Source organism: Cynocephalus volans, chromosome 5, assembly GCF_027409185.1.
Source record: "Cynocephalus volans isolate mCynVol1 chromosome 5, mCynVol1.pri, whole genome shotgun sequence".
Lineage (NCBI taxonomy): Eukaryota > Metazoa > Chordata > Mammalia > Dermoptera > Cynocephalidae > Cynocephalus > Cynocephalus volans.
Window position 1 is genome coordinate 143510111 of NC_084464.1, and position 27835 is coordinate 143537945.

At 42.5% G+C, this 27835-nt stretch overlaps 1 protein-coding gene and 1 non-coding gene across 9 annotated transcripts in view; one reads left to right on the plus strand and one right to left on the minus strand.

The window, feature by feature from the left end:
• PLAGL1 (PLAG1 like zinc finger 1) overlaps window positions 1–27835 on the minus strand; it is a 63543-nt gene continuing 35708 nt past the window's right edge. For 2 of the 8 annotated variants that reach the window (XM_063096620.1, XM_063096625.1), the window contains 4 exons: window positions 23591–23622; window positions 19316–19389; window positions 6759–7210; window positions 1–2149 (listed from right to left, as the gene is read on the minus strand). In XM_063096620.1, the coding sequence (XP_062952690.1) occupies window positions 907–2149; window positions 6759–6910 (1395 nt within the window). In that variant the 5' untranslated portion in view covers window positions 6911–7210; window positions 19316–19389; window positions 23591–23622 and the 3' untranslated portion in view covers window positions 1–906. Of the gene's footprint in view, window positions 2150–6758; window positions 7211–19315; window positions 19427–23452; window positions 23535–23590; window positions 23623–27835 lie in introns of all 8 variants that reach the window. The other 6 variants (XM_063096621.1, XM_063096622.1, XM_063096627.1 and 3 more) reach the window with 6 other exon arrangements.
• On the plus strand, window positions 20124–20198 carry TRNAI-GAU (transfer RNA isoleucine (anticodon GAU)). The gene has a single exon. It is a non-coding gene; the product is annotated as a tRNA-Ile (tRNA).

Sequence of the window (27835 nt, forward strand, 5' to 3'; positions counted from 1 at the left end):
ATTTATTGGTGATTAAAAACGATACTTAGGAACTTAAGCAGCTTGAGTAGTAATTTAAGCTAGACAAAGCAAATTCTTGGTTTATATATATATATAATTCCAGTAATATTCTCTTAAATTCCTGTTAAAAATATAATCAATATTAAAGTCAGCAAAATGCCTTTGACTGACGCCTGGATTATTTTGCCACTTAACCTGGTTACACAGTGATTTTTTTTTTTTTTTTTTTCTGTCAGATGTAACTGACAACCAGTTTAGTCTTTAAGATAAATGAAGTGATAACTCACATTGTAGCATCTTGTGGAAAATATTCAAACTACACTTAAAATGCTGTTTTAAAATGGAGAAATCTATTGCTCCACAAGAAATTGTTTCTGTAAAACTACAGGTTGGCTATGATAAGAGTAACTAAACTACATCCAACCCTGAAAGTAGAAAAATCCCTGAAAAGAAAATACACAGCCTAGTTATAATATACCATATGAAGGTTATTTTCTTATTTAAAAAATTCTCCCAATTTGGAGATATCCAGACCTTTCCATAGTTCCCTTACTAGGCAGTGCCACATAAAGTTATTTAGTTAACATCATTATGAGCATGGCTTATGATTAAATTCAATATGACAAACACTTATATATAGCAGCCGTTGTTTTGGATGTTGGTTATGATGGTATTTGCAGTTCGATTAAAGAACACGCGTCCATTAAATTTGGTACAAAGCATGAACACTCAGGACAGATTGGCACAATACATGCAGTTCAAGAGTTCTCTTATCTCAAGCCAGTCATCACTGAATAAGCCATATTCCCAGTCCTGTTCTCCAAATTGTTCCTTGTATTGTAACTGACGTTTAAAATGCTTCTTAAAACATCTTCCAGAATAAGAAAAATAGGCTTTAAAAACCAGTTATCTGAATGCATGATGGAAATGAGGCAGGATAGCAGCAGAGCCCGTGCCAGCTGAGAAAACATGGGGGATGGGGGGAAGGGGTAGCTGGCCCAGGCTTACGGTGCCCACAGCTATTGGAGGTTCTTGCTGCTGCTGCCCCAGACAGCCCAACCGGTGGGGCAGAGACTCCCCAGGCGCCAGGGTGAGGGTGCTATTCCCAAAGGCATTTTGGGTAGCAGGAGGCGGCAGCTGCCAGAAGCCCAACAGGGGGGTTAGTTCCAGAGAGGCAGGTATTGTTAGGTTCACAGCATCTGCAGGCAGCTCCTTGGGCAGGCTGACTTTACCAGCACTTGCCTTAGCCAGATCAAAACCTGGGTTGAGCTTGTGAGGTGACTGAGGCTCTTGCAGAGGCAAGTCCTCAAACAGGCTGATATTGCAAAAACCTTTAGTATCTGCTTTGAGGGGCAGGCTTGCAAGTGGGGGGTATGAGGTAGAACCGGTGCTGTATTTGTGATTCTGAAGGGTGGGAGGAGGAGAGCCGGGGGACACTGAGGGGTGCAGGGAGACAAGGGACTCTGGCAGCGGCTGTATAGGCTGGATGGCTGCTTCTGGGGGACTGAGGGTCAGGCTGTGTACCTCAGCTGGCAAGCTACTTGCAAACCCATTCTGGGCAGGGGCCCCTATAGGGAAAGGAGACAAGGCAGCAGCCTTCAGTTGAAATGAAGGCGAGATGGTGTGGAAGGTGCTCAGAAGGTCTCCGGCCTGCAAACTCTCTTTCATCAGCTCCTGGGAGTGTGTCTTCTTGGTATGCCGTGTGAGGTGGTCCTTGCGCCCAAATCTCTGGGCACAGAACTGGCACAGGAAGTCCTTGCATCCTGTGTGGACCACCAGGTGGCGTCGCACGTCTTTCCGGGTGTAGAAGCATCTTTCGCAGTGGTCGCACTGGTGCTTCTTCTCCCTGGTTCCATTGTGGGGCTTTTCTTCTGCATGGGTTTTGAGGTGGTCTAGCAGCACCTCAGTGCTCTCTAGCTCCAGGGAGCAGACCCCACAGGTGAGGTCCCCACTGCTGGCTGCATGGAGGGCCAGGTGCCTCTTATAGCCCAGCATGGTGTTGTACTTCTTCCCACACTCTTCACACCCAAAGGCCATTTTGTTGGGGTCGTGGGTCTGGAGGTGGTTTTTCAGGTGGTCTTTCCGGTTGAACGTCTTCTCACAGTGAGCACACTGGTGAGATTTCTGGGGAGAATGGGTAGCCATGTGCCTAGAAGCAGAAGGAAAAATTTCGCAACACAGAGTTGTTTTAAGGGCAGAGGGAAAGGTATAGAAACAATATTAAATCAAAACGTTAATAGTTTTCTCTGCCTTTTGGTATAATTTTCATTTCTAAAATACTCATAAATTTTTCAAATACATAAAATTTTATAATTAAAAAATAAGCACTACAAAAGGCACAATGCAATTCTCACACTTATAAAGAAAATTCTTTAAAAGAATGCATTTTCCTAATGTGTACAAACAGATTTATAAACAAATACAAGTATTTAAAAATATGTGATCATGAAAAATATTTTTCAGGAAGGGGTTAAACAGGCATTCTATATTCTTTGGAAATTCCCAAATTTCCAAAAGTGACCCAGTTTGCCTTCTCCGCAGAACCCCCTAAACCCCGTTTTAAGTTATTGTTCCTAATATAATTCCTGTGTGCTACTGATTGAGACAAAAAGTTCAGGCCATAGGCATAAACCTCCTAAAGAGTCTATGCTTAATCTCATAAGTGTCCGGCTGGACCCAGAGTCTCATCCTCGTGCCTCAGCTCTATGCTGAGTCTTGGTTTCCTCCCTGTGATTCTTTCCTATCAGCTGTCGTCTCAGATGTACGCAGCCCCCGTCTCCACTTCTTCAAGTTCCCTCTTGGACACCTTCAATCCACTTCCTAAAGGTCACTAGTAATTTCACTGGCAAAATTCAAAAGGACTTTTTCTAGAAAGACTAAGCTGCTACTCCTAATGACAGTTACAAGTTTTCCTTCAACACTGGTTTCAGGGATAAGCCACAGTCATCCTAGTCAATCTGGAATTTCAGAACAGCTATTTTATGTTTATATTTGTAAAGCACAAATTAGTTTTGGAAAGCCATCACAATCCCATCTCTATCACCGTTCCACTGGATTCCTAAAACTTAAACTCTATGTTGGTTTTTACAAACTCAGTGGTATAAAAGGAAGCCCTTAAAGTTTTAAAAGGTTGATTTTAATAACTAAGTCACCAAGTGCTATATGTTAGTATTTCTTATAAAAGAATCCTTCCTTACAACTTGGGGCTTGCAGGTAATACCATAGGTTGCTTCATACCCCTCATGACAGTTATCTCCTTTAGAGATAACTTGTCTTCAGAGGCTAAAGCTTTCCTTCTGACAATCTAAATGCAATTGTACCCTTTGAGCTTGTGATTTGGATACAAAAAAAAATTCTAAACAATTCATTCTTTTAAAAAGATAGGATTTTTTTTAAGGCAGTTTAAGTCAAAAGTGCACTTAATTATACCTTTCACCCACCCACCTACCCTACATTGTCCATTCCTAATCCTTTTCTAGAGGTAGAGTTGGCAAGGGGTCTATAATAGCAGCTGTTTATAAGACAGTGGTGGTCCCCACTAAGAGGTAGACTGGAAGCCATTCAGAAAATATGAAGCTGCTCTGAATCAAACTTTCATTTTCTTAAAAATAAAGCAAAATCTCGTACCACCTTCTCTTCCTTCAAAAAAAGTAGCCTGCTATGTAGAGGGAATAAAAAGAAAAGTTAAGTTCCATCTTATCCCCGCAGGACACCAAGGCTTGGCATGCATATGGGTACTGTAAGACAGGGGCAATGCTGAGAGACAGGAGCCAACACAACACATGTGTGAGAGATCTGAAATTACACTGTCTCCGTGTTCCAGACGTATTAAACTCATACGTTGCAGAAAGGGTTTTTAGGGCAAATAACCATGTTGTTCTACACGATACCCACATATGTATCGCAGGATTAAATACGAGGGAGCACGGGTTTACAAACTTGGTATTTAAACTATTTTCCACTTGGCTCAGTGCTAGTAAACAGGACTGTAAAGCTGTCCTGGGTTTTCTATTCTTGCCTCTCTCCCATTCTTTGTGGAGGATTTTAATCTGATTGGATTTTATTTATCATCCATGGATGGATCAATACCAGGTTAACAACTCTGGACCTGGTATTTCCTATGCACTCTTTCCTGTCTACCTATGTACAGTGCCACACCTGTACTACCTATGAGTGGGACACAGGTTGACACAACTGATCACCACCTTTCAAATTTCACCAGCTCCCATCTCTCCGAATTTTTGGACTCTTTTCTTTGCCTGACATCCAATTCTTCCCCTTTTAATGTATCCCTCACTTACTCATGCAACTGTCCCAATCTACAACATTATCATCTTATAGCAGAAATTACTTCAACAACTTGTTTCCTTCCGTCAACTTCTCCTTACCTCACAACCCAGGAAACCACCAGCTTCAGTATGTCTTATGGTCAGCAGCAAATGCTACCATCTTTGGGTGTCATGTTAGTCATGTCAGTGATCTTAGATTTCATCAGGGGTGACTGTTCACATTAGGACTTCCAACCATGGACTTCAGTCTGCCCTGCCAAACCATCTTTTCTTGCCCTTTGCTGTCTCCACCTAACTGGTTTCATTGTGTGCTGTACTGAGACCCACGTTCTCTTTTCTGGTTAAGCAAGTCAGTTATTTTCTCCTTCAACTTCTGCTTATAAGATGGAGCTTATGTTGCAACTGATGGGAAATGGGTGGAATGCTGCCTATCGTTCTTTCAAGCAAAACCTGAAGCATCCTGCCACCTCATCACTCTTCTATTCTTTTATTAGATCACTGCTTCAGACCAGAGAGGCAAGAAGTGCTGGGGACCGTGGTGAGGCAGGCGGTTCTTGCATAAAGGACACTGTTTCCCTTTTTGCCTCACTTTGCACCCTTAGCTGAACAAGTCACTTCCCTTGCTCAGAACTACCACCTCCTAAGTATTGCTTAAGACATCTTCTTCAGTGTGGTTTACCACAGTAATCCCAACTTAGTCTACTCATTCCAGTAATCTGTTAGCTCCACTGTCTTTTCCAAATATTGAACTCCTTATATGTGTTTGGGTCTTTATCCACAGTCACAGTGCTCTCATTGTGGCTCAGCTGCAGCCAACATGCTTTCAGTGTTTGGGTAAGGATGTTTCCCTTACACACACGAGAAGCTGGAAGCAAAACAGGGAGTCTTTGCAACAAAATCGGTGCACACAACAGGCACTCAATACTTCTATTTATGATAACTAGAGAGTGGCCTATGTACGGAAGACAATGAAATCTTAAAATACCTAAGCATGCATGGACTTATTTTAAAAATCCAATTACTATATTACATTATCTATAACAGTGGTATTTTAAGGGCTAGGAGTAAAATTTATATCTTCTTTTCAACTCTTTCACTCCAAGATTTAATAATAATATGGTCCGTGTTAATACCACTAGGATGGAAAGTCTTGTATGCTAAATTTTGACTCTCACCAATGCATTTGCTTGTGAGTTGATCTGAAAGTTGAAGCTTTAATTTTGTGATGATTAGAGGCAAATAGCACACTTCCCTCAGCCAGTATCAAAGGCGGCGTACCCTGGTGGGAGTTGTGGAAGCCATGCGTGTGTGGCTCTGGGGGTAGCACAAGCACAACACACACAGCATTCGCTGCCAACCAGACTACTGTGCAACTCATCTATCCCATGCATACTTTGTCTTTTCTATGTTATAAAAATCCTTTGCAGGCAGACACTACCACATCACATATATTCACTTCCCTTATGGAAGTGAGTACCCAAGAGGCACTCAGGAACAATGTAGATTAAATGTATATATATATACACAGACATATATATAATATATATAATAATATATATATATTTAAAAGGGACTCATCTACTAAAACAGTGGTTTTTATCTTTTGGTTTATCATGGATGCCTCTGAAAATCCAATTAAATGCATATACTCAGCATCTGTACACCCAACTGAACTCTACTTTTAAGGGTGACTTTTCAATCCAAGTTGAGAAACTGCGCTTCAAAAGCTTACGCTTGGAGGCACTTCCTCCTCTCCAACTTCACTCTCAGGACCTGGACAAGCCCTCTGCATTCTGTACCTGGACTCTTACAACGGGTTTCAAAGGAGTCTACTTGCTTCTTCTCCAAATTACTAGTCATCTTTCTAACATCCTGATCACATCACGTTGCTTCACTACTTAGACTCATCAGAATAGAAACAAACCCTTTCAGATGGTGGATAAGGCACCAATTCCTTCTTGCCTACATTCTCAGCCTCAACCCGCTCGCCCTCCACTACCACCCCTTGTACGCGGGCACTTGGAAGCTAAGGCTTATGGCTTTCCCAGAACCTCCTCTCTGCCCACCTCCTTTTCATTATGTCACGGTTTAAGACTATCCCCTTCTGAGAAGCCTTTCCAGGTCTCACCAAGCGGTGAGGAACATCCTGCACCTGCATAGCTCTGCCCAAGTGCCGAGTGTGCATTTCAACTGAGTTGGCATGACCATCTCCCCAGCGTGGGGCTTTTCATCCTTCTGTTCTTACGCCTGGGGTAGTGCAGGTACACAAGAAGTGTTTGTTGAAAGAATGAACTGACGCTGTACAGCAAAACTGTCACATAAAACCATACTAATCACCGAAAGAGTCCCTAAAAGGCGAAAATGCATCCACATCCTGCATCCCTTTCCCCTTGCAGCATGTGGTCTGAGGGCTAGAAAGGTCATTTAAAGGTACCTGTAAAAGTGCATACCTTTTCTAAAGCCTCTCACCTCATCAATTTATATCTGGAAACAAAGGCTTTGCCACACTCAGGCTGCAAGCACTTGAACGGCCGCTCCCTGGAGTGGGAATAACTGTGAATAGTGAACTTCTCCAGGGTAAGGAACGTCTTGCCACATAATTGGCAGGGGAACGTGGCCATGGGCTTTGCTTCTCACACTTTCCTTTTCAGATATGCTGCCCAAATGCTGTGCCATTTAAGCACAAAAGGAGGGATGGTGCCCGGCACATTAGCAGAGTCTCTGCAGCTGAACTCCAGAGCAAGGGAGATGCAGCACTGTGGGCCCCTCAGTCACCACTAGCTCTGCTCCCTGCTTCCCCACATCCCAGTTCATACGCAGTCTCAAGCTGGGGGAGAAAGTCTGAGGCACAGATGAGATTCAGGAGCAGGAAGGTCACCTGCATCACTAGAGCTGAGGCATGTCCTGGATCACCAGACTGTCTGTGGAGAGAAGAGGAACAGTTTCCTTGCATTAGCCATTTGAAAATGATGCTTTCCTCACCTACTGCTTCTGAATCAACTACCCAGAATCAACCTGTTCCTTTAAATGGCTCTGACAGAGCGCAAGCCTCCATCCTCCTGGTGTCCTTCTATAGGCCCTTGTGCAGATAAAGCCACCCATCTGTGCTTCTCCTGAGTGGCCAGGAGTCAAGCAAACAGCCAATGTGCTGAGGACCGATGAGGCACATTTTCCTTTGTGATAAGGACAGTTCTTTCCACAGACTGAATATTATCTACTTCAAACCACGATTTCAGGTCAGTGTGAGGCTCAGTTGACCAAGTCAAAGGGAAAAAACTCCCCAGTGTGTTTGAGTGTTTTACTGGTATAGAAACAAAAATCACCCTTGCTTATTCAAACCACAGGCTTTTCCTCTTTGCTCACTGTTAGCATAAGTTGTTTATGACACCTGCTTAAACTTCCAGAGGATGAGAAGATAAGAAGAAATAACTCGAATACATCAAAGTTAACTGTTTGTAAGAGCACTTCGCACAAGGACTGATGTAAACAAAACATGAGTAAAGCTGGTCTGGTTGCACTGATGTGGGGGGACAAATATTCCCATGGACACAAAACAGATGGCTCAGGCCACAGGTAGATTTGTCCATACCACTTTCTAGTAAATTGTTCTACTAATATCTTCCCTTTTTGTTTGTGGGGACATCTGCTCATTCCCCAGCCCCACCTCAGAGGGCCAATCCAATGACCTGTTGAGAGGCCACTTCTAGGAGGTGGGCCTGTGCCTCCTCAAACTCAAGCTGTCTCATCACCCTTCCAACCCAGCCAAAGTCACTGGAAACCAGGCTCAGGCCATCATTTGAGGAACCTCAAGTATCTGAGGCAGCATCATGACCAATACAGTGAAACCCTGGATAACTAGAGTCCCGCGCTATTCTAGAGGGAGTAATTCTCAGGTAGGGGATGCTACCGTTCCAAGTGCCAAATACTTAGAGTACTATCTGCTTACATTAAATACGTTGAGTAGCTTCTGTACACAGGCCAGCCTTTTCTGAACTTTGTCAAGTCAGCAGGGCACGTATGGTAAACTGATCATTCACAGCAAGTCTTTAAACTCTGATCCCTGAAGTCATTCATTTATTGCCAAGTCATTAGAGTTGCTCTTTATTGCTAAAAGTTAATTTTTATTTATCTTTCCAGTTACTTTCAGATCAGAAAGCTGAAGTCTAGCTAGATGAAACTTTTATAACAACAGTTCAAGCATCTTTAAAGATATCCATACATAGCACATGTACATAGACATACGTAACATTCCTTTTCTAATTAGCAAACATTGCAGGAAATGTGTAGCATTCCTCATCTCCTGTCTGGGATGGTTTTAGTGTCTGGTCAGAGTTCACAGCACCAGGCAAATACCCCTCATCGTCCTGCCCCGCCCACATGGAACCTTTAATGCTTACTGAAGCGCTTTGACTTGAAGGTTCAGCGCTCACCCAAAGCAAGGGACACACAGGCATCCCCAGCCAGCATCTTGGCACCAAACCTTTTTTCTGATGCTTCTGATTCTAGCAGTGCAGATATCTTGTTCCTTTGCGACCAAGTGCAACTTTAACTGGGCTCCTGTCCTGGCTCTGCCCAAACTCCTCTCCCCCAACCCCTTGCTTCCTTCTAGTATTCCTGCACATGCCTGAGCAGCCCTCACTGGGAACAAGATAATTCCTTGTAGGAATTCTATCTCCCATGCCAAGTTCATGCTACCAGGCCCCATGGTCTGTCCTACTCATCCATCTGTCTGGCCATGATACTGGCCCAGCTATAAAATACCCTCACTCACTTGAAATTGCTCTGTGTTCTTTCCAGGTCTATTTAAAAAGATTAAAACATACATAGATTATTATGAAGTTTGAAAGGCATCATTTCCTCCTACCCTTTATAGCTGAACTCAAAATAGCACTCATCACTTTGGAGAAGGAGCTGGTTTGGTGGGGAGGGTTTTGTGTTTCTCTCAGATACTTCCCAATTCCCTACATATATATTTTTCAGTTTATCTCAGTAAATTTATTCTCCCCAACTCTTCCTTTATTGGATGACCAGTGATGTCCAAAAGAATTTCCTGTAATGATGTAAATGTTTTACATACATATATATACACACACACACACACACACACACGTATGATGGCTACTGAAAACTCAAAATGTGCCACTGAGAGACTGAAATTTTTATTTCATTTAACTTACTTAGGGTTAGGTGTATTAAATGCATTTCAATTTATGATGCAATTACGTCCTGATAAACTCACCATAAGTCAAGGAGCATCTATATGTGATAGTGAACTTCCTTTAATTTCTTCAGGAAAGTCTTTAAGTATGAATTCAAATTCATAGTGGTAACATTTCAGTCACCATAACAGTGTACTTCATAAATATGGACCTTAGAATACAAATATTTGCACTGTTTTCATGATATAATCACTTTATAATCATGATACAAAACGTCTATAAAAACAAAATTTGTCTTTTGCAACAGACCATACCCTTTGTGGCTGGGGATTAAAGCTCACCTATTTAAAAAAATAAAATAAACTGTGCAGATATATACAACCTCTCTCATGACCATGCACTTGATAGGGACTGGCTGTATACTGATGATTCTACTCTTTGCTTGAAACCTGTGCACTTTCTGGCCACGTCCTTAAAACAGACTTATGATTACTTTCTATTATTTGGCAAACCACCAACAATCCTAAAGAGAACTGACAAAGTGATGGTACTGATGAGAGTTAGTCTGTTTTGTGACTTGTACAGATGCCTTTGAGTCTTAAACACAGTACTACTGTAACACTCGTCACCCTAGATAGTAAGTCTTCCCCCAAAACAACGCAGGACATAATTTTCAGTCCCCTTGATTCTAAAAATACTGAGTGAGTGATACAGATCTGCCAGTATGCCAAAGAAGGCTTGTGCCATCTGCTTCATTCTGCTCATGCTGATTATTTTAGGGATAAGAGAGGATCAGAGTGGAATAAGAGCATATATATATATATATATATATGGCAACAGCCAGGAAAGACTGTGCTGCCTGGGGCCTGGGGGTATACGATGGCAGAGGGGAGTTCAGAGCACAAGTGTAGTCCCAGGACTTCCCCAATCCTGCATAACACAATCATCTAATGTGGGACAGCTGTTTTACAACATCCTCAAAATAAACTATGACTTCTGGCTTCTATTTCTATTGTCCCCAGTGCCAATGCAAAGCCTGTTTCTGAGAGGAAACTGAATTTTCACTTTGGTCTTCCAGCACGAGCACTCCACATTCCTTCTTCCTCCACCATCATCACCCCTCGGAATCCCAAGACCTGGGATTGTTTGTATATGAATATGTTAAGGCCAATTTTAAAAGGGCCTTTAACGAGGTTCTGTTTCTTCTTATACTCATAAACTATGAAATAGCCAATTGTGGAACAGGATAGGTGGAAATTCTTTGCTTATCTGGCCCTAGGAAGCTTCTAGAGAGCTGCTTTCCTCAATATCAGTTCTTAGAATGACTTTGGTAACACAGCTCTATCATCAAATTTAAAAAACATTCAGAAACATCAGCAGGTGAAAGAAGATGTTCTGAACCTCTAGGCAGTCGTTACTGCTTATTTTTTATTATACACATGTGTTATAGAATGTGCTAGGGGCTGTGTCTGAGTGCAGTTTCAGAAGAGTTAGGTCTCATTACATGCCTAATGAGGAAAAATGGTGCTCATGGTGCTGGACGAACGTGGTTGAACACATGAGGCTCTGATAAGGACCTCACAGTACGGCACTGGCTGGGTTACCAGCCTTCACTTACAGCAGGGCTTGCCAAGTGGGGCCCATGGTAGGGCTTCAGAGCCCCTGAGAATTCTCTGGAATTCTGTGCAAAATTAGGGAGGATGTGTATTGGAGTTCTTATGGGTACAGGAACCATAGCTTTCTTCATAGTTTCTAAAGGGTCCTAGATCCCCACTGGTTGAAGGACACTGACTGAGATAAGAAATTAAAGAAAATCCTTCTTGCTGCTCTCAATTTAGTTTGACTCTTCACAAAGTCATTGATATTTCCTAAATCCATTGGACACATGTTTTGTGTCTGCATTTTATCAGGTTGAAGTTAAAAAAAAAAAAAGATTCTATAATTATGTTTTCCTGAAATTCAGGTAGTAAACAACTTGCACAAATTTTATTTTAAATATGGGTATAGGCAATCATTTCACAGGTCCTGTCACGTAAGACAGGCCTACCTATGACTAGAGAACAGGCTGCCCTAAAAAATCACAGGGTTCATTTGTTGGCATCTTTAAAACTCTTTTATTAAAAAAAATATACATCCTCGAGAAAGTACTAAGATATTATCATTAAAATCCATCAACACCTGAGATGACACAGCTCTTGGAGGAGGGCACTTGCCTGGGATGAACTCCTAAACTGGATCCACAAGACCTGTCACCCTGCTGTGTCTATAGACGTCCCTCCCACAGTAGCCCAAAGGCAAGCAAGGGCAAAGATAATCCACTTGCTATTTCCTTAATGTGCTACCTTCTGTCATGCTTCTGTGTTCACCTTCCAGGAATGTCCTGCGATCTCTTGTTCACCAGGCAAACTGCTACTTTTCTTTGTCCCTCCCAAGGCAGAGGAATGAGTTCCTCTTCCACATGGTGACATGTTACTCAACAGTCTAGAAGACAACTCCACTTTTACATGTTTGAAACAGTTTTGCCTCAGTTTACGCTCACTGGTGGGAGGCACCGACGCCCCACCTCTCTATTCTGCTCTGGGGAGAGCCTCCCACAGCCTGCTGAACAATCAGGTTTCCTGCCTATAGAGTCCTTTGAACTGCCACCTTGAGAGACTTAACTTTTGTTAGTCCAGTGACTAAGCTCTTATTTTCTTAGAAATGAGGCCTAAGATAATCAAGAACGCCAAAGTGAATTATGTGTCTAATATCCGGAGAGAAAGTTGAGAAGGCCATCCAGTTGATTATACCATGGCTTTAGAATACCAAATCTATACCCTAGCCATAAAATCTGAAAAAGAATAGGGTATTTTTTTTTTTTTTTAATAAATAGTACGGGTAACATCTAGTTAATGATGACAAATTGAATAAAAGCTTGTAGCTCCAGTCTCTTCTGAAACTCTACTAAAACAGTATTAATGGGATTTTTCAAAAACACAGCCTAAGATAACAAGAAAGGAGAAAACTGTAACAAATTTTGGAAGCTGCAAAGCAGGTAAATAAGCAGTAACGGACTTAGTAGTCCTAAGAAAGCCGAATTCTAAGCCAGTGATGAAAAGCTATGAAGCAACCTGATTTACCCTGCAGAATGCACCAGAAGTCTCAGAATTTGGGGCAGTAGGTACCTCTGGAAGTGTGGACGAAAGTGGGTATAAAACCAGAAAGCACTTGCAAATCTGTGAGTGAGACGCTCTGGACCTCTCTGCGGTGGGGCAACTGCCCTCTGCTCCTCTAGTACAAGGCCTGATGCTTTCTCTCTGTAGAAGGGATGAAAGTGGGAGACTATTCTGAAACAGACGGAACTTCCTCTATCCAGCCATCAGGCCTTGGCACCAGGGCCTAGACCCTCCAGGGCAGGCGGATGGAGGATTCTTCCCCAGGGAAGCTGACCAGCCCAAGAAACAAGAACTAAAGACAAGAACACATGGGAGTTCCTCAAGGATTTGCCTGAACTACACTACAATGGAGCCCTCGTTGACAAGCCCTACCTAAGTGTGCAGAACTTCTGTCAGCTTTTCAACAGCTCTACTCACAAATCAGTGGGCAACTAAGGACCACCAGAAGTCAGAGGAAAGCATAGACAGGAGAAACTGACACAGAACTAATAATAATAATTTTTTTAAAAAGCACACGAGGGGAAAAAGAGACTCTATAGAAAGAAGAAAACTTCAAAAACAATTAAAATATCCTAGATGGGGCGGGGAGATCCCTAAAGAATAGGATATTATATTTTTAAGAAAGCAATAACAACAGATAAGGGTAGTGGCAAGTGCCAGACCAAGGGTTGGGACAGGTATTGAGTCAAGCTTGTTAGGGGAACAGCTGAGAATCTATGGTTTTAATAAACTCCCCTGGTGATTCTTAGGCACTTTCACGTGTGACAGTGTAGCTTATTTTGAGGGTACCTGGTATTTTCACATGTGAGCTAGTCCTAATGCTCACTAGTGATTAACACCATGAGGCAACTTTTTATAACGCAGTGAAAACAACCCAGAGACTAAGAGGAGGAGATGACTTTTAAGTTAACAAAACAGTTCACTATCTTTGTCACACGACAAAGTTACCTATTATCGCTGCTTTCATTAAGCATTTCATTATTGTACTAGAAGTCGTGGACCATACAATAGGCAATAAACAGAAATGGAAGATATAAAATTGGAATGGATTAAATCTTTTGTTATTTGCAGATGAATGTCTACATAGAAAACTCCAAAGAATCCACACATAGAAGATTAGAAAATTTGGCAAGACGTTTGGTTATAAAAATAAAACTACAAAATCAACTGCATTTCTAAATATCAGCAAACAAAAATTTTAAATACCAAATATATTAGTCACAAAACAAAGATATCTAAGTAAGCCCAGCAAAATGGAAAGAGGCAATATATAAGACTGCAGTAATGGACAGAATGTGTGTATTCAAAGATGCTCTTCCTGAGGAATTAGCAGATATAACACAATTAAATCGCTCTATCATGACTCATACATTGAAAAAAAGGTAACAGTAATTATTAAAACTCAAGGTGGATAAGGAATATGATTGTCCAGGGAGTGATCATCTCTTGCTTCGGAGATCAAGACAGTTTCATGGGAAAGTCAATGTTTAAGCTGAGCCTGCAAGTTTACCAGTTGTTCAAGGGGGAGGTGGTCTATTTCAGGCCGAGGGAATCGATCAACATGGGGCATCTGGAAAATAAGTAGTTTGGTAGGACTGGAATATGGGTGCAAATAAAGGGCACAGTGGACAAACAGGCTGGAGAGACAGGCAGAGACCAAATCATGAAGGAGGCCATTCTGCTAGGGTAAAGTGAGCTTTTCTGTTCTGTGGTTTTTAGCAGATTGACTAACCTATTTAGTCAAGGCAGCCACTAACTCCAGGTTTATGTGGATGGAGGTGGGGTGGCAGAGGTGGGAAGAGAAATAGCAGGAGGTGGAGAATGCCAATAAAACACTCTCTCAACAGGGATAGGAAGAAGCAATGGAAAAAGGCATAAGTCCCTGAATGTGAGCCTTACAGAGCCACAGAAGACTGCGAGAAGCTGAGCACCAAGGGGAGAGGGTGGCCTGGGTACTGATGACCTGGAAGCCGGGCAGCAGGAATCCATGTAAGCAGTGGACTTGTCATCAGAATATACTTTTTGATGATATTGCTGGAAGGGATGTGTAAGATATCTCTGGAGTGTTAAGGCTGGGGTCATGAGACCATTTAGGCTTCTGCCATGTCTCAGAAGCGATAACACTGGCTTGCAAGAGAAGAGAAGGCAGGTTAAGTGACACTACGTAAGCAGACTAGTTAGATTAGGACTAAGGTTAGAGGAAAGAGGTGATGCTGGAGGCAGAGAAGGAAAGTAAGAATGAGTCCCAGAAGAAAAGTCCAGCAAAAAACAGGAGTTAGGAGTTGGGTTCTAGACACATTGAGTTTCATGGTGCCCAGTGGGCATTCAGGCCAGCAAGGAGACCCCGAGCGTGGAAGAGCTGAGGCACTCTTCTAGACTGAAGACCCTTTGGATTCTGGGAAGTAGATGCCATTCTGACCCTGGCTTATGTGGATGACTCTGTAAATTACTCTGAGCTCTCCGTGGGTGGCCTCCGACGCTGTCAGTGAGTTCACATGTCAGCCTGAATCACCAGGGCTTTTCCTCCCCAGAGTGGTTTGGTAGAGTGGGTTAGCCCTGGGGGTGAGGAGGAATTTGTTTTCTTTAGGGCAGGCTGCAGCTAGACTGATATCCCCTTAGGATATCCACTCTGTACAGCAACGGGGATGGAAGCAGGCTTGTGGGGGCATGTAGTTCTCAGAGCTCCAAAGACAGAAGCAGCCTCTGCCTTTAAATCCCCCAGTCCCTTTCAGATAAGATAGTGTAGTGACAGGTCTATGGTGATAAAAATAAGCGAAATGAGAATCAAGTCTGGGTTCAAAAAACTTGATAAGATAAATAACTTCTAGATGGTGACAGTACAAACAAGATACCAATAGCTAAAAAACAAACAAACAAAAAACTCTTTGGTTGCTTAATCTACCAAAAGAAAGTGAGCTTTGTACAGATGGGAGTCTTTGTTAAGCTTTGTTTAGCAGATTGAAGATATCATCTAACCTCTTAAATCAAGGCTAGCCACAGATTCCATGTCTACCCAGAGGTGGGGAGAGAAGAGGTAGAAGTAGATAGGGAATACCAATGAAATGTCCCAACTGTAATGCGAAGAAGGCTGGAGAAGGTACGGAGAAGGCATAATCCCATGGATGTGAGGCTCAAAGAGCCACGCAAGGCCCAGAGAAGCCAAATACCCAGGGGAAAGGACGATTCTGCTGACCATGGAGCTGGACCCGTCACCACAGATGTGATCCACCTCTCACAGTCTTGTGAGCACCCCGCTGCTCATCGCTCCTTCTCTGTACAGAGTGGAACTGAGGGGCTGGTGGAGCTCGGGATTCCCCAGAGAGAGCCAAAGACTTCTACTGATGGGCCACTCAGCATGACACCCATTGGGAGAAGGGAGGGAAAGAAAAATCTTTGCAGACTCTTGAATCTTTTACGCTTCCTCTCTCCAGCATACACACTGAATTTTTAAACAGAGACATCCAGGAAGAAACAGACCAAGGTCTCCAAGTAAGGAAAATAGATACGTGTATCCAGAGAGGCAAGTGTTAAATCCAGGACTGGTTCTCAGGCCAAGATGGGATCAACCTTGTTTTAAGACAACTATTTATTAATGAAGACTCTAGTTAGCCTGGTGGAGGTGAGGGGTGGAGAGCGAGCCCAGATATGCAGACAAGAGCCTTTGGTATTAGGAGAAGATTTTGCAATTGTTTAAGTTATGGATGGACACTGTTCCTCTGTGACAGCTGAAAATATATCCCCCTCCTCCCTCCCTATAAATCCTCAGTAACTCCCCTATTCACCCTTTTAGGGTCTGCTTCTATAGCTGACAGCAGTGATCTCTTTTCAGTCTTGGGACTCTCAAGTGTAGGGCATGGAGGAACCAGAACTCTAATTAGCGGCAAGGCCTATTGTCCTAATAAAGTTACCATTCTAGGGGAAAGAAAAGCCTGGTTCTTTCTCAGGAAGTGTATGAAGGTACAGACTCATAGTGAGAAAAGAAAGAAGAAAAGCGTACCAGCCATATTGACGATGGGAAGCCATAATCATGAGCTAAAATCCCTTTAAGGAATCTTGACAGCTTTGAAACCTAGAAAGGATGCTCTAAACTTGGGTGGACTGTTTGATCCTGAGCAACAATATCTCTAAATAAATAGAAAAAGAACTAGAGGTACAGATAACCATACACCAGCAGAGTATCTCTGGGAAGTGGAATTATAATTTTTGCTTTTCCTTTTTGAATATCTGAATGTTGATGACTACGTACGTAGGCTGAGTGCAGGAGTGCAGCAGGTGGACAAAAGGCAGGAGGGTACTGCAGGCGGAGGCAAGGACAGATTGTGGAGCAGCACAGGTGCTGTGGCGCGCACAGTGCAGTCCTGCCGAGATGCCCGTGTGCGTCTAAGGGGAGCTGCAGGCGCGGGCTGGAGGGAAGGCCGGGTCCAGAACACAGTGACTATCTAACGACACCAGGCTATCCCACAGGGAATTGGGAGCCAGAGGAAACGAGGATGCTTCATCAACAGATGCTTCCCAGTGAGGAAAGCAGTGACAGGTCACCACTTATCCCTCCTCCTGGATGACTGAGTCCCCAGCAGGAATAGCAAGTTTTAAGGTAGTGTTCTGGAACTCTTTTTATGCAAGATGAGCCCAGGACCAAATCTGATTACCCAGGACACAAATGTGATGAGCAGCTTAAAAATGACAATGTACACTATTTTTTTTCAAGCCTTTTCAACGGATGACTATCCAGAACTTACAGAAACTGTGCCCACACGGGCACGTGAGGAGAGTGAGTGGCCGTGCCTGCTCATCCCCTCCATCACGCCCGCTCCCCTCTCCGGCTGCAGGCCTCATCAGACAAAATTACTGCATCAAGCTTGACTGAGAATTGTCTTTTGCCTTTCCATGTCCCATCCAATAAACTCAAGTGATGGTTCATCCAGAAATGCTTAACTTGAAATATAAAAATACGTATCACTAGTCCTTCAAGATTATCCTGGTTATACAAAAAAAAAAAAATTTTTAAACCGATAAACATTTCATTGGATTTCTATTTGAAAAGAAAATGGCACTGAAGAGACAAGGCAACTTTTCCACGCCACTACACTGGCGTCTCTGAAAGGGGGAAAGGAATGTTAAGGAAATGGGGAAGAAAGCTTAAAAAGAGTGAAACACTAGCAAGCGGGGCCTCCCCTCCTTTTCACCTTAAGTCTTTTTTCTCTCCCATTCACAGCTTTAGATCCTTTGTTTGTTTAACAAACCATTACAATCATACCCAATTCAATAGGGGAGGAATGTGAACTCTCTAAGTAGCTGTCCTTGCAATCCACATGTGTGGTCCATCCCCCGGCCCATCAGCAGGCGGCTTTAATGTGCTCTTCTGTGCTCCTGTCGCCCTGGAGGCCGGCACCTTGCTCACAATAAGCCCTAATTTCCCACCGCCACATGCCTGCTCCTCCTTCCCAGTAGCCTATAGCAATGTCTCCTCCTCTGCCTGCCTGGCGATTCTCCTGGCCATCCTGCCTGGACTTGTCCCCTTCAGCTCCTGAGACAGACACTGCCTGTCGTGTGAGCCACCCCCTACCTATCTTCGGCCCATGGACTCACCACTGCATACTGAGCAGACACATTCCAGGATCTTTCTGGTTATCATGCTCAGTCTTCTAATGTCGAGCACGCTGCAAACGGAAGACACAGGGCAAGATTCCCTCTCCCCAACCTCCCAAATCTAATTACGACTGCTAGTGCCTTTCACGGTACCTAGCAGATACGTTGGCCTTGTTGGGATGGACTTCAATTTCTTAGTCAATAAATCAAAATGATATTTAGTAACAATATTATATTTCAATAGGAATAAACAGAACATTTAGTAAAACTATATTTCAATGGAGCTCAGAAAGCCCTCTCATGCTGTTCTGTCTAATAATTTCCATCTCACAGCCCTGTGAGATAGATAGAAAGGCATCACTGGCTCAAAACACTTCAGTCTGTTGCCTATAAGCACCAACTAATGAGATTCCACAGGTAACACAGTGCACTAAGCAAAGTGCTTAGAACAGAGTGATGCCCCAAAAGTGGTAGCTCCCACTGATATCACTACCGATGACGACGGTGGTGCAGGAGGCGCGTCCCAGTGGTCTGAGCCAAGCCGCGTGCTCTTCCCACGTACCCCCTGCCATCTTTAGCCCAGCTGTCTGCATGAGCAGTGAACTGCAGCTACAGCTTTTACTACAGTATTATTTCCAAATAAAGCGTCAGAACGGGTAGCTGGATTCCCTGGGGCAGCTGGTATGTGGCCAGCATCTTCCTCAGGCTTATCTGTCAATGTCTTCCACAGAGGGAGGACAACCTCTTCCCCATCTTCTTACGTACACAAGTAAGGAGAGCAGGGGCAGCTTTCAAGCTTTTGAACTGACAGGGCTGTCAGCAGAAAATGCCACAGAGCTGCAGGTATTACTGGGGTTGTGGGTGGGGGACAGAAAAGGATATGAAAAGTTACTATCGTCAGATTCGCTGCAATGTACAGTGTACTCATGCTTTTAAAAAAAAAAAAAGGCTGAAAGAATCTTATTCAAAGGTATTTTTCAGTGTGAGGGGGAGATGTATTTACTACTAAAACCTTTTTGAAGTACCCTGAACCTCCAGCATGTCCTTGCCTATATTTACTATGTGTTTCCAAGAAATTACTAATAAACATGCCCAATTAGAAATAATTTTAAAACTTGCGCACCTACTGGGTGACAGGAAACATCAGCGGCAGGGTATGTATGGAGTCTTCCCAGAAGTCTGTCTGAAGATTCAAACCTGTAAGAAGAGACTTGCACATCTTCAGTGAATGAAGCTAAAAACACATTCCCCCCATTATGCTATAACTTGAGCTCACTTCAACAGCACACACCCACATCTGATTCTGTGGAAAGCAGATTTTCTGCATTTTTCATACATTTTAATAGATGATCTTTAAATCCTTTGTCCTACTTGCAACTGGATTAGAAAAACTCTCAAGTTTTTCCCTGCTTTCTGCAAGTGGAAAAAAAGAACATACGAAATTGCTTATATAAAACATTCAAAACAGCATTCAGAGGAAATGGTATTTTTTTTTTAAACCAACAGTATTAAAATACCATAAAACAGGTATGCAAATCTATGCAATAACAGAATCTGAGACAAATTATGAGTAAGTCAGCAATGACAAGTTGGTGCTCATTTTCAATAAAAGCTTCACATAAACATATAGATTTACCAAATTTGCAGAGTGGAAAAGTTGAAGTCTCAAAATACAGATTCCTAGGCCACAGGCAAACTAGCACAGAATGAAATAGCACCACTGAGGCTTCGAGAATGGGCATTTTTACCAAGGAGCCACATCTGCTTGTACCACTGAACCCTGATGAGCATTTGGAAACCAGTGTCTCTGTTCACCATTTAATTATAAAGCTTGGCTTCTTCCAACTAAGACTATTCCAACCAATTGATCCTCTGAGGGGGAAAGCTTTTCAGGATGTTCTTAACCACTACAAAGGTAAATCTAGGGGGCTGGCTGGTTAGCTCACTGTGGGAGAGCATGGTGCTGATAACACCAAGGTCATGGGTTCAGATCCCCATACCAGCCAGCTGCCAAAAAAAAAAAAAAAGAAAAAGAAAAAAGGTAAATCTGTTATGAAACAAAGCCAATTTTATCTCACCTAAGTGATTTATTCACTTGGTTGCCCATTTTCTACTCTTAATTTGATCAAAAGGGCTATGTCTATTTATTTTGTAGGAGAACATCCTTTTAAGTTAAAGATAGAAAAATTAAGGCCATTTTTAGATAAGTTTAAAAATAACATCACAATTCAGGAAAAAACTGGAAGTGAGCAGGGTATGTCATTCAGAGAATTTGTTTTCAACATATTCTCTGTTTTGCATGTATAAACACATCACAAATCATCTCCATGGTCCACTTCTTAAAACGCTCAACATTTATTACGATGGTTTAATTGGGTGGTCTCCAAAGGCTTGTATTAGATTTTTTTTTTCTTAAAGAGCTTTGAAAAACATTAAAGCAAAAGAGTAAAACTTTCTAGATGATTCCTCTTCTGCGTCTACCCATCTCACAAATGGACAATACCAATTTATGTATTCGGGGTGGGGCAGGGCTCTCTTCTGCTTCACAGGAAAGGGTGCACATAACATGAGGTACGCAAACCAGGCGGTAGAGTAGCTTAGTTTCATTGTCAAAATATTCAAATTATCACAAAAAGAGAGTGATTCCTTTCTAAATTCAACCATACTCCTTGGCCTCCGAGGGCTCACACAGGAGCTTATTCTCAAGCTGTTCAATGTAAGCAGCACTAGTGAAAGGAGAAGGCTGGCAGGGAGGGGATCAAGTCCCCCAGCCGCTGCCACCTGCCATCTCAGCAGCAGCTCCAGCTTCTCCACTGCAACAGTTAACAATGCATCGGAGCAGCTGAGTCAGGCATGGCCTGGGGCGAAATCGTGTGCAGGATATGACAATTTAATAGAGCAGAGAGGAGCCAGTTAGGAAAAACAACACATCTCATTTTGACAGGATGCTACGTGCAGACTGCTTTTCAGGTCAGAATTTAGATTTCAAAAGCGGAGAAAAAGGTTTCCATATGCCAATTATTTTTTTTAAAGTACGTGTTTAAAATGACTGTATCAAATTAAATGATCCTAAAGATAAAGTGCTTCTGAGTTCCAAATTAGCGAGAAAAATCACATTTTTCTAAGAACAGAGATTGGTAAATGGTAAATAGATTAGTTAATTGTTTGAAATGAATGGGAAAAATTATTTTTAGAAATGATTTGTTTGCTCATTGACAACAAAAACTAAAGTTTTCATTAATCTAGAGTGTATGATTTCTAGAATGCATTTTTGCTGTCACAATATGTTTTTCTGGGCATTTGCTTCTGTGAACAGCATTTAAGAACATGTCTTTTTCTCAGTTAATGAACTGTTTAGCTGCCTGCTGCGCGTTCACTGAAACCCCAGTTGAACAAAGGGATTTCCTCCCATTTTCAGCTCATTCACTTTTAGCTACTTCTGGTTTTACTGAAGCAAATTCTTTTTCATTTCTAACGATCTGAGTGGGAAAAGATTGGGCAACCCTCAAACACTGGGAAGTCTGCCCGGTTTTCGGTGAAAGAATCCTCTAGATTGAAGATGCGCTAAGTTTGTTTTTGAAAAGCCTCTAAGATATGTTTTATTTTCTAAAGACCAATTCCAGATGGAAAAAAGCCTCCCCAATTTGGTAGATCACAGATAACTAAATCCTATTTCAGTGGGATGGAGCACGGTGAACAATGAGATTATACCCCTGAAGTGGAGATCCTAAGTGAGATATCCAGATTCACCTCAAAACAATGACGTTATTTTTAAGATGACACAGAGCAGCATTTTGCTACAGGGTCATTTATTCTAAGTTTGAACAGCTTGTGGGCCTGGCACCTGGCCCTCTGCCTTCTCACGTTATACACAACCCAAGCCTCCAACTACTCCTTGATGTCAGAGCCTCCCAAATCTCTACCTTCAATCCTGCACTTTCCTTCCAACTCCAGACTCTTCCATCCCGTCTACCTCCCTCCTGCACCTCTCAGTGTGGATATCTCACGCTGTCTCTCTCTCAAGGCCACCTGTTCTGAAGCAGAGGCCCTCCAGACTTGCTCCTCCTCCAGCATCATTTATTTTAGCTAATGGCACCCCCATATAATCACAGTTATTGCTTCTGGGGTGCTCACCAGGTGATGGCCATTGTTTTAAGCACTTAACACCCTCAAAGACCATATGAGTAGGTAGTATTAACCCTGTTATACTAATGGGGAAACTGAGGCTTAGAAGTTGTGCTAATTTGCCCAGGGTCCTACACCCAGCAAGCAGTTGAGCTAGGATGTGAATCCAGTGTGTGACTTGAAAGTCAATCCCTTCATATGTCACCTTCCAGCCTCTCCAAAGTCAGACGAAACTCTGGAGTCATACTAGATTTTTCTCACTAAGGTATACAGATTCTGTGATCTTATTGTCTCTCAAATCTGTTTCCTTCTCTTGATTCCCATAGTACTTCCTGGCAGGACCCTTCTGGAATTTTACTTTGTCCTCCCAACAATTTTCTTTTCTAGCGCATTTAAAACAAGTGGCAGGTTTTGTAAGCCTTTGTATTTTACCTCAGCTGAAGGCAGAAGCAGCCTGAGGAAGTCTGTATTAACATCTACACCCAATGAGGAAGTTCTGTGGAACTTCTGGGAGCGGGGGGAAGGGGAGGAGGAAAGATAGGGAAAAAAAGACACTCTCCCCTCTGCCCATCCCCCACCCCAGGCCCAAAAAGGAAGAGATCTGTCAGCCCCCAGCAAGGGGGGCCCTTGTACTGCTCTGTTTCCAAGGGCAGAATCCTTGAGAGGACAGCTGTGTGGGGTATGCTCTGGGAGGCCAGACCTTAGGCAAGAGGTTTCCAGCCTCCACTCGTGGCCCTGAGCAGACAGCTGCAAGGCTTCATGAGACTACTACAGTGATATACCAAGAAGGTCACAGGCTGGGTCCTCACCTTCCAGGCGCCAGGGAATCTCCAAGTTCAAGGACACTGCCCCCAGCCCCCGACACACACAGGGGAAGGGAAGGCACCTAAATATGACCCGGATGAAACTTCCCTCTAGGATGAGAGAATGAGAGCTACAGTCTGAATTTAGATGGTTATGGGGAATAAAAAAGGTAGTACTTCTTGCATACATGATGTTGTGAAGTGGGATTCAGACTTGCAGGGTGCCTCAATAAGGAGCTAAGGATCATACTTAGAATGCTGCATATCTGTGCTAGACTAGCTACAACTCCAAGAACTGGAGCCAATCTAATTTTCAAAAAAGACCACCATACCTCGTTGCAGAGAGAAGTGTGGACTCTGTAAAGGTGCTGGTGAGCTGGGGGTGGGGGATGGGGCAGTCCTGTGTTTTAGACCCTGGGGCAGATAGAGAAGGAAGGAAGGAAACAAGGACAGATGTTAGGTATACTCACAAGATTAACTCCTCTGATTCCTATGCAAATACCTAAAAAAAGGAGAGGCATACAAAGTTATCTTTAAGGCCTTTACCTTAAGCTCTGAATTGCTAGAAACAAAAGAAAAAAAACCTCAGAAGTCTACTTGGAAGAGGAGAGAGACCAGGGCTGCTAGAGTCTTGAGGTCAACACCCATGTCTCCCAAACCTGGACGTGCCTCCCATACCAGCATGCTGGGACAGGGAGGGGGCCTGTTGATTTCCATAAGATGCAAATGATGGTGTGCTGGAAAGTGAGGCGCTTCAGGGGAGAGGAGATTCCCACTCTAGGAAAAAGGATATAAATCCTGAATGTGACAAATTGGTTAACTCAAAGATGTTGCAGGGACGGTAGGTACTTGTGGCATCAAATGACATGACTAAAGGGGTTCAAGACTTTGAGATCTGTCATGTCCTCCAAGCATATTCCACTTCAGTTCTGTGGCTAAACATCTGAGACCCTCAGGAGACCCCAAGAAAACTGAAGAGGATTTTAGATGAGACAAGATGTTGGTTATTACGCAGAGATTAGGACTTTCAGTGCAGAGAGCTCTGGCTGGAAGAACTTCAGATTTGCAAGAATCAGTAACCAGGGGATTCAATTTTCCTGCCAAATATCACCCCACTACATCTGATGGGCATGGGGTATGTCCAGAGGGAAGATGACTTGGAGAGGAGGAGATGTCTGGGGAGCAAGTGCCCCGTGCAGAGGCAGAGTTGGCCAAGATGGTCCTCTGGAGTCTGTTCACAAATCCCCCTCTACCTGCTTTAGTTATAAGGACGATGGGCATATTGTGTTAAATTGTACCCAAGACAAGGAACATGGAAGTGAGGGTGTGGGGCAGGAAGGCAGAGGTTTGGAAAACCAGAGCAGCCCGAGCGTGGGGCTGCTCTGGTCTCATAAGGGTCTAGCCTCTGCTGGCGCCTGCTTCCCTCATCACACCAGAGAAGTGAGACCCAGAAGGGAAGAGAGAAAGAGAGAAAGAGACAGTGAACACTCACATGACCCATCCCTACCCCCACCACCTAACAGAGGCAACCCTCTACAGGAGGCTACTTTCCAATCCGTGGAGCCCTAAAACTTGGTGGGGATCGGGAGTGGGAAGGATTGCTGGAGAATGGAGGGCCAGTCTACTCTATTGGCCAAAACTAAATTTTCATGTGTCTTCCTTTAAATGCACCACCAGCCTGGTGAGTAAAGAGCCTGGAGTCAGCTAGGTCAGTGTAAAGGAATCTTTCTACATTCTGGAGACCAAAATCCGTTCTGGATCCCCAGTCTCTCTGGTTTTGGACTGGCTTCCCTTCATTCTCATCACTATGTGCTCTCAGAATGATTCTTCTAACATGCAAATAAATATCTTTTTGTCACTTGCCTGTTTGGAATTCTTCAATGGTCCCATTAGTCTCTGTCATCTGCAACCAAGAGTCCTGTCTAATCAGAACCACTAAAAGTTTTTAATCAGGAAAGCAATGTGTTTAGGCATGTGTTATAGAAAGAGACCTCAGACAGCAGATGTACAGATTATTCTCCTGGATTTGTTAATTATAAATGTTAAAATGGGTAAATAGTAATTCCTATAGCAAAAACAAATAAACAGCTATGTACAAAAAGAATACATGCTATCACCGAACTCTGAAAGTTTCTCTGTAAAAGTAACTGTTCAATTCTAAATCTTCCCTGAATCAGAACTACCACCACTCTTCTGCACATAGAGGAGAATATATGGGGCAAATGAGAACCATTTTAGGGAAACAACATAAAATGACCATAATCTTAATGCGGTTCCAATTTATGTGGTGATTGTGTATGTGTGCTTTATGAATCCCTTTTAAATCCTGCAGCTGAAACACAAAGGAAAAAATTATCATGGTAAATGCCACATAATAGATCAATTAAATTACTCCTCCAATAAAGTCTGCTTCGTTATTGTATAAATATACATAATTTCTAGCACTATTTTAAACAGTGATAGAAAAATATGCTTTATTTCCTGACTTTAATATCAATATTTAACACTCTCCTATATTATGATCCCCAACTCCCTTCATCCTCCAACTTCCTTCATCTTAACCTTTTATTCATGGAGAGGGAAGAAAGGAAATTTTAATGATATTCTCCTTAGACGATAACTCTCCTTAACTAGAAGTGGTACGATAATGTGTTTTACTCTACCTCGGTCCACTATGTGGGAAGCATACTCTACTTAATACTAGGTTGTGTTTCTACAGTTAGTTAAAAAACTAACCAAATGATAGTATTCTAGATACAACCTAAGAAAGACAGCGGGGTGCAGCATAAAGAGCATTGGCTTTGGAGTTGGATGGTTCTAGGTTTGAATGCCGGCAATGCTATTTGGAAGGTGTGTGTGTAAACTTAGACAAGATGCCTAACTTCAAGCCTCAGTCTCCTCCGCCATAAAATTGGCATATCTATCTAGCTCACAGAGCTGCTATAAGATTATTTATTATATATGCACACATGGACACACAACAACTGGTACAGAGTCCAAAGTAGCTATGGCCTGTGAGTATGAAGTCTCAAGAATGGTTTTACACAGTGGATAAGCTAACAATTAGGAAACATTCATAACTTATTTCAGAATGCAATATATGAGGGCACTTCAAAAAGTTCACGGAAACATGCATATTATCTGTGCATTCTATTTCTTCACGAGCTTTTTAAACTCCCTCATATATAACAGAGAGAGTGTAAATGATCGATTCACTTCAATCATCTTTCTTTAATGTGGATCATGACACAATTCCATCTCGTTATCGTGTGCTTATAAATGAGATTTCCTTTTTTTTTTTTTTTTAAAGATGACTGGTAAGGGGATCTTAACCCTTGACTTGGTGTTCTCAGCACCACACTCTCCCGAGTGAGCCACGGGCTGGCCCTATAAATGAGATTTTGTATGTCCTGTATTTGAGAGAGTCCTAAATTTGTTGTGCTTTTAATGGCAACATCACATTTAACTAGAGAAAGCAATTACAAATGGGCCTAGCATGAATTGGTCCTCCAGGTGTCGTAAAGTTGCCCAAATAACATACAGAAGTGATTGAGGCATTCTTGGATTTTGGTAAATTTTTCCTACTAAATGTGTTAGTGGGGAAGTGGACTAGTTTCAATTAGAAGCATTTGGAGAACAGGAATTTAGAGACGCACATCTCTAATATTCTTCTCAGCCTTTAACCTGAGGCAGCTATGGACAGTCTTTCTCAACTTTAGCCTCAAGATTCAGGGGAAAAAAATGTAAGATGGAATATAAAAAACTTAGAAGGCTGGAATTTTAAAAAATGGCATGATTACAGTCAAGGACATTGTGCAAAAAATGTGGAAAGAGACCAAGAGTTATTTATGGTTAAGCAACAGCACTAATGCTGCAAAACAAGGGAAGGGCTGCTCTAGGCTAAAGTGGGCTTTCACAGAGAACTAATACATATTACGGAGAAAAACAACAAAAATGTGGGATACGAAATTTAAGGCTTAAATTAGGGATCATTATTTTGAAATAGGTAGTTAAAACAAATCAAAATGTCTACTTCAGTGGTGGAAAATTAGAAATAACTTCTGATATACAAGGGGTCTTCAACAATTTCACGGAAAGATTCATATTATCTTTTAATTCTATTTTTCCATGAACTTTTTGAAGTACTCTCATACCATGGGGACCCTGCCAACCCTGAATTCCCTCAAACACACACTGGATTTAGTAACGTGCCTATTTCACAACTTTAGGAAATTTGGACAGAATATATGCATTCTTAACGGAGGATAACACTCCAATCTTTTTTCCAGTATTTCTTTAAGATAAAACAATTTTAAAACATCTTTTTTAAATGCAATGGAAGGAAATCACAAAGTTTAGAGTAAGCAAGTCATGATTAATAAAAGCCAACTGTACAGTAACCATTATTTCTAATTTAATATGAATACACAGCCATGAGTTCTTAGCATGTTCTCTTGATTTTTTTTAAAGAGTGAAAAATAGGATTTCGTAAGTTCTCAACCTTTATTTCCCAACCCTATTTTTCACTCAAGGCCTGAAGTTCCTCAGATGCAAATTCTCGGACAGCCAGGGTTTTCTGGAACATAAGCCCCTCCACTGTGGAAGAGGCGGAAGGCTCTGGTGTGTGCCCTACCACACGGAGGACCATGACAACAGAGTCATGGCTGACCACAGGAGAGCCGACTGCGCAGAAGCCCTGGGGCTTAGCAGGAGAC